The 7,528-nt window shown below is 44.1% G+C and overlaps 1 protein-coding gene across 1 annotated transcript; it reads right to left on the reverse strand.

The window, feature by feature from the left end:
- Positions 1-1,378: 1,378 nt before the first annotated feature.
- islr2 (immunoglobulin superfamily containing leucine-rich repeat 2) lies at positions 1,379-3,520 on the reverse strand (the record flags this gene model as incomplete). The annotated part of the gene is made up of 1 exon (XM_083654385.1): positions 1,379-3,520. The coding sequence occupies one exon, from the start codon at positions 3,518-3,520 to the stop codon at positions 1,379-1,381; it is 2,142 nt and encodes a 713-aa protein (XP_083510511.1).
- Positions 3,521-7,528: the final 4,008 nt, after the last annotated feature.

Here is a 7,528-nt window from a genome sequence, read left to right on the forward strand (position 1 = left end):
TTTCAAAACTACTAAATCTTATTTCAAACAGTGAATTGCATTTTTATTTTTATTTTTTTATTATAATTCTCCCAACAGCCGACGCTTGTATTTCTTATGTGAGCCTAATTAATATACGGTATGTGACTGCGGTCAAAGAGAAATTGGAGAAAATGGTTTCAGATGTTTTATTAATTCCACTTACATAAAATTATATCAAAAAATCTTGAAAGATCATTTTTTATTTTTTACAACAGTTCACAAAACCCACTAAATTACAAGACATGTGAAGCCGCCGGACGCTCACCTGCGTCCTTTTGTTGATGGCTGCTTCATAGAAACGTATTTACCTCGTGTAAAAAAAGAATCATTTCAATCCACATGTTTAGGCTATACATCACAGATTGACAGTAATATCTAAAGTCCTATAAGACTACACTAATAAAAACCGCACAAGGAAATACGTGTGACATGCCATGGACACGTTTAAGAACCATTGTAAAAAGCATAGGCTAGCAAGCACCCGTTGAGTAAAGTCACACATCTCAAAGCTCTACAGTACATTACATTTAACAACATGTGTTGGTAAATAACCTGGGATTCCCCGCCAAGCACAGTACACGCCTTTGTTAGAGTGAATTTCCTTTTTGGTCTCACAGGACAATTATACTAGGCAGGGCATCGCTGCGGGCGCTGTCCAGCACCGTGCGCGGCTCACTAAACCTGTGCGTCTCATCTCATTTCCACCAAAACTTCCACCCGCTTATAGCGACAAGTGGAGGCGGACCACTGATTCCTGAGAAGCTGATGTTTGGTCAGTGTGAACGATTTATACGCGCGCCGGTCATTGCACAGACGCGCACAGCTTGAGCATTGGTCCCTGGTGTGATTTTTGTTCGTTTGTTAGATCTAGTCTAGTTTTTTTTCTTTGAGTTTCTCGCTCCAATATGATTATTAAAAACTACCGCATCAATTTTGGATTCACGTAATAAATTAAATGTGGCGAGTGTCCATATCTCGCCACATGCCCAGTTGACGCCCGTGCCTCTATGCGCCCTGCGTAAAAGGGGACATTTCGATGCTTTAGTCTAGCTACTGTCAGTTTTGAGGTCTGATAAATTGTAGAAATGTGTGCTTGCATTTGTAAACGCACTTTGAGGAGTTCTTACTTGTTTTTTAAAAACCCGGCTATAATGTGATGTCATGAATCATTTCACAATCCCCGTGATCGGGACGCAGTAGGCCTACTTTCTGAGGTAAAATAAACGATCCACCTTTCTTTCAGGGCCATCCTTTTCACGTGTGGTAATGATAGGTGAGTTACCTGCTTAAAGGCTATAATGTAGGCTAATTAAAAGTAAATATGTTACAATATACTCGCTGGAATCAAAGGCCGCGCTCAGCGACTCGGCTGCTTGTAGTTGCCGTTGATTTCCTCAGAGATGTTGACTGCCTCGGCTCCCAGCGGTAACCTGTCACTGTACTCCGAGCCCACTTCAAACTCCTCCTGGTTGGTTTTGGTTGAAGACCCGGGGATGGACTCTGTGGCCACGCTGCCCTCAGCCTCCCCCTCTACATCTGCGTCTTCTTCTCCCTCAGCCTCTCCCTCTCCTAACTCACTGGGGTCGAAGGTTTTCTCTGATTCCACAAAAGACGCCCTCGGATCAAAATCTGTAGCCATTTGTTTCTCCATCTGATCCGGATTCTGAGCCTTCATGATCAGCTTGTAGGTCTTTCCTTGATACTTGTATAACAAATGGCAGCAGGTGGCCCCCAGCAAGGGAACGGTAGCCAGAGCCAGAAGGAAAGTGCTGACAACCACGATGATCAGGAGAGAGGGAATCTTCTTCCTGGTTGTGAAGACAACTTGAACCTGGCAGTCCTGCCCCCCATAGGTGAGGCAGAGTGTGTAATTGGTGCCAGGCAGTAAACCATGGAAGCGATAGGCATTAACTCCTTCCTCTATTTTGGACCACTGAACCATAGAGTGCCCATTGCCAGTATTTACACAAAGGTATAGCATGTCCAGGGGGGCTTTTTTGGTTGAGGACTGGTATAGACTGAACAGATCTTTGTTGACTGTTTCCAAGTTTTGGGTGTGACTGAGGTGAAGGTTAGACTTGCTGCTGGGAAGCTGAAGTGGGTTTAGCTGTACTTTGGCCTCCGTCTCTGACACTTCCAATGCAATGACACCAAAATCAAATGTATATTGCTTGAGGTCATCCAGGCTCAGGTTGAAGGCATGATTGGAGATGTATTCATTGCCATCATTTACGCCGCACTTGCTCGCAAAGGGCGGATCCTCTGAAATGTCGCCAGCCTGCTTTGTGGCATCATGTTTGACTGACGAACCAGGTGAAATGCTCATGGGCTTTTCGTCAGACTTGGGCCAGTTGATCACATTGTTCTTGGAGGTCTTAGGCCCTACAGGCTTGTTGCCAGATGGACGGATCTTGTCCACTGTAGAATCGAGCATTGAGTTGGTAGCATGTTTTTGGGTGCCCGCCATTGCCACTTTAACACTGCTCTCTGCCTTCCCTAAATCATTGACTGCAGAGCAACTATAATTTCCATCTTCCTTTTTACTCATACGAGGAATGATGAGGGTACCGTTTTGAAAAACAAGGAATCGATTGTTGGTTGTTTTATCGTTGACGGGCAAATCGTTTATCTCGCCAGTGGAAGGCAAGGTGAACTGAAACGGTTGATTTCCTGCATTTACCTCCCAGCTGACTTCTGGTTTTGGGCTCCCTTTGGTCTCACAGTTTAAGATAACCATGAAGCCCTCATAGAGCTCTGTGTTCTCAATGTTGGGCTGGTAGGTGATAGTGACAACAGGGGCCTTACAGTCCAGTTTGGGAATCTTTGAAACCATTGTACTCTTCAGGTGTTCAGGGGCTTCGCACGTAAGTAAGTTCTGATCAGGGACAGAAATCTTGGTGGCTACAATCCAATCCCTCAGCCACTCCAGGCTACAGGAGCAGGTGAAGGGGTTGTTAAAGATCTGGAGGTGGGACATGGAGGAGAGGGCGTTGAAGGTTCCCTGCACAATGGTGGTGAACTTATTGTTGTTGATGCGCAGCGACCTCAGTTCTTTGAGAGTGGAGAAGGCATCCTTGGGAAGGTTAACCATCTCATTGTTATTCATTTTCAGAAGCTGCAGGGCTGTGAGGTTTTCCAGGTCCTCCCATGGAAAACTCACAACTTTGTTGTAGCTGATGTCCAGGTTGCGGAGCTGGATCAGCGGGGCCAAGGTGTCCGTCTCTATGGTGACTATCTCATTGTGGGCCAGCCAGAGAGAGGTCACATTGATGACATTGCTGAAGCTTTTGCTTTTCAACAATTTTATCTTATTGGCTGAGAGACTTATGGTGGTGACATTGGTGGGCAGACCCACAGGTACCTGTAGCAGCTCTTTGGAAACGCAGTCAACAAACTGATGTTGATATTTGTCCGAGCAGGTGCAGGACTCTGGGCAGCACTGCACAATGCCAATCACAGTTGTCCACAAGGCAAGGAGCTGCAGAAGCCTTGTCGCCATTTTCAGTACCTGCAAGAATTCAATTACCAGATGTTACCTAAATTGTTACACTAATATTCTCAATCAAGGCGTTTAAATAACGACCAACATGTTGAATGTACAGTAATGTGACACTTTGATGAACTTCATATTTCTAGCAGTTTGAAAAAGTAGGCTATAAGCCTCGGGAATTTGGGTGTACAACACAATGCAACACTGCATTAGTAAAAAAAAAGAAAAAAAGAAAAAAAAGAGCTAAATGAAATTCAATAATAGGCTACTGCTGCTTCCATTGTTGATTGGTGACATCAGATTACCATTTTCACTGCCATATTTGCAAAGTTTAAATACCCCCCCCCCCCCCCCAACTGGCCGTTTTGTCCAAATCATGGCACACAGATTTAGTTTAGAAAGTGTTGGGGATTTTTTGACATATTATAGCCTATTACTATAGGCTACTTGTGAATACATATATGTCAGCATTTAGTCAATTCAGAGCCAGGTGGTCTCTCCTGCTTGAGCGCGTTGTGAAAACCGGGTGCGGATACAGTGACGCTGTCCGTGGTGCTGAATTCTGTTGCGTTGAGTAGTAGCCTAATCACAAACATTTCACTTCAGTGAGGGTTTTGTGATATTCCCATATAGCCTACAAATGTCAGTGCAAGTCTGCACTCATGACAAGATCCCCCTTTTGTAGATTCTTCGAGTTGCAATTGACATAGGCTGTTTCCCAGTGTTTTTTACTGGTTTAATTAGGCTAACTACTCCATCGTCTTACCTGTCAAATGTTAACTTCCAATTCCGGTATAAATCACTCTTGGAGTTCAAAATCTTCTAATGCAAGTTTAATGGTCGAAAAAACTAGTGTCCTCGTATGTTGTGGATCCTTTTACATGACTTTTGGAGACCGCGGCGGCTGATGGGCGGTGAGGGACCATTTTTCTCCCGGTGAGATGCGGTGCTGCTGCAGTCCGACGGCGCTTTTCCTCTCCGGCGAGTGTGAGATCCGATGCGCGCTCCCGCAGCCGCGCAGCAAGAGGGGGAGATCGTGAACGCGCACAGCCTCTCCCATCTCGCTCCTCAGTTATTAAAGATACAGAAGCTCCGGGTCCTCCACCCTCAAAGACAATTCATAATTTATAATCTGATGTTTAATTTATTATGCTACTCCGTCGACCCAAGCCTAATCTCTGACCTCATTCGGTCTGGTATGCCCATTGTCTTGAAGGGGCACTCTTCAACCGAGAGTTTTCAAACGGGGTGAAACAGATTATAAGTTTAGAAATGTTTAGAAAATTAATTACATTAAAGAATGAATTAAATAGGAAGTCAACAAGAGAAAATACCCAAATCCTTGGGCCATTGGCTGAACATTTCCAATGGTTTCATTCAATGCGGCCATCATCCCGAATCTCAACGTTTGATTCCAACAAATAAGGAGTGTGTGGATGTGAATGTTCTGCTTTAGCTACACCAGACACATAATTAATTGATTTTGTGGCTTAGCCCCTGCCTATAAGAATATAGCCACAAGTGGCACAGACAGCTGAGGGAAACAGCGGATGGTTGGGTTGAACAGTGATGAAGGACGGCCAATGTTATTCTTAACAAGATGCTTAGCTTAATTAGATTTTTTTTTTAATGTTATTTCCCTGGTCGTTTGTAATAAATGTCGTTAATTAAGTCATTTTAATGAATCACAATTAGGGCTTTATATCTTTTAAATGAGCATTTAGTCTATCATTCTTGTTAAGGTTTAAGTCATGGAATAGGCTATAATTGGTATTCGTCTTATATTATATAGAACCGATGTGCATTGCTCCGATTGAGACGCGTGTTTCACAATGCCTGGTTTTCTATTCAAATACCGCCACCCTCTGGTGGCCTGCTGATCATCTCTCTCTCGTCTCTCCCCCTCGCTCTCTCTCTCTCTCTCTCTCTCTCTCTCTCTCTCTCTCTCTCTCTCTCTCTCTCTCTCGCTGTTGCACTGTCTCGCCATGCAGGGAGTGGAAACAGGAGAGTGGAAATTGTAAGCTATAGTACGTCGAGCCTAGGTGCGCCCAATCAGCCTAAATGACCCCAACACCAGGCTCCTGCAAGACAGGGCCAGGACAGTGGGAGGGCCGTCACACTTTTAGATGTTTTATTACAGAAAGTGTATGAAACCCATGACCAAAATAGCCATACATTCTGCCATTGTGTTGCTTATGGATGTAATTCTAAATGATTACCCTTTTTGCTGGGGACCCTCTGGAACCCCCTTAATTTCACTGAGCACACACGCAGGCCCACTATAGAGCGTTTTCCATTTCCCCCAAATACCCCCTGTAGTACTTCCACGTACCCCTGGGGGTACGCGCACCCCAATTTGGGAACTGTCACAGGTTATCCTCTTCAAGGAGGTCCTCTTAGATGAGAGTGACCCCTGCTGTTCAGAGACTGTAATTACAGACAGAATCTGTAACACTGTTTTGACTGTTGCTGCTATGCTGTACATTAAATAAAATACCAATGTATATATAGACTTTAATATTGTTGGTTTACTATTCTAAATATGTGATTTAAACATAACAAAAAATAACTAAGTAGAGATTAGAGTTGTCTTTTTAATCCAGAGGGAAATGTGACCCCCATGCAGCCAAGAACCCATGACTCATTAAAATATAGTAACAGTTTAATAATATAGCTATAATGGTTTGAGCTTTTTATTTTATTTTAAAGTAGCCTACATTTTATGTTGGCTTCCTTCCAGGTGTCTTTCCTTTTAAAGCAACATAACAGGAAAAGCAATGTTATTGTTCCGTTGCAGACTCCTATCTCAAAACCTTCAGGCGTCAAGGTCTGATGCGCTGGTATCAGAGCCCAGTGGGGCAGCAAGAAGCTCATGGTCACCGTATCAGACAGCTGAGACTAGAGAGTAGGCCTACATTAGCTGATTCACAGTGGCGCCGTCCAGACATGTGCTGTTGATAGTGAGGAAGGATATGGGTTACTTGAAACACCAAAAGTGCTTCTTAAATTAAGCCTAAGATATTGATATTTTAGAGCACAATGGACGGGGCTATTTTAAGTTAAACCACAAGGCCACCATGAGAACAACACATGTTTTATCCTTCAACACTCATTTGACTTTCCAAGCAGCCAGCTTTGACATGTAATATAACTCCAACATGACTAAGCAGGGCGGGGGGCGCAAATTAGTCATGGGAGATAGTATACACACAGTCTCACCACATGAATCATCATCCACTTTTTGATCACCATCTGTAGACTGCTATTAGGGGTAGGAAGTGAGTCGTCTGGTCCTGTGTCTTGTCAGCTCTGGCTTAAGATCTGTATTAAAGTGACCTGAGGACAAGACAGGTGGGAGGGCCACCGGCGGTCATGACCCTGCTGGGAGACTGACTCCTTTACTGTAATGGGAGTGCAGCACAAGCAAAGTCTGTTATTCTATCGGCAGGCTGCTGAAGCAAATAAATGAAGAAAAACAAGTGGGTGGTGTTGGGTGGGGTATGAGTGGGTGGACACGTTTCACTTCTTGGGTAAATCATGGTCATGTTGTATTTTACTGCCTTGAAGCACCACTGAAATGGCCCAACCCGAAATACACAAACTTCAAACATAGCAACAGGATGTTTTTGCCACAGGCATGTGAGAGCTCACAAAGCTAGATGGTGGACTTGATGCTTCTTCACTAACAGAAAATGATGAACCTGTACATTTTGTGACAGGTGGATGAGCAGTGTTATCTGAAGGGGTTTCAATTCTGCTGTATTGTTTAGATGTCAGCACTTTCACATTAGTGGTCAGTGTTTCCCCTACCATTAGGCCTGGCCTGCCCACCAGGTCAACGGCGCCCCCGCCAGGCCAGATTTTATTTTTCCCCTTTTCTCCCCCAAATTTCAGTAAACCTTTATGGCATACTATTACTACTGGTGTTGACAGTGTTAACAGTAATAGAAGATGCCAAATCATTCAAAACAATAAGCATTTTGCTTTTAGGAGCATTGTGCCAGCGTGCAGCACTGT

The sequence above is a fragment of the Poromitra crassiceps genome (genome assembly GCF_964638095.1).
Source record: "Poromitra crassiceps genome assembly, chromosome: 18".
Lineage (NCBI taxonomy): Eukaryota > Metazoa > Chordata > Actinopteri > Beryciformes > Melamphaidae > Poromitra > Poromitra crassiceps.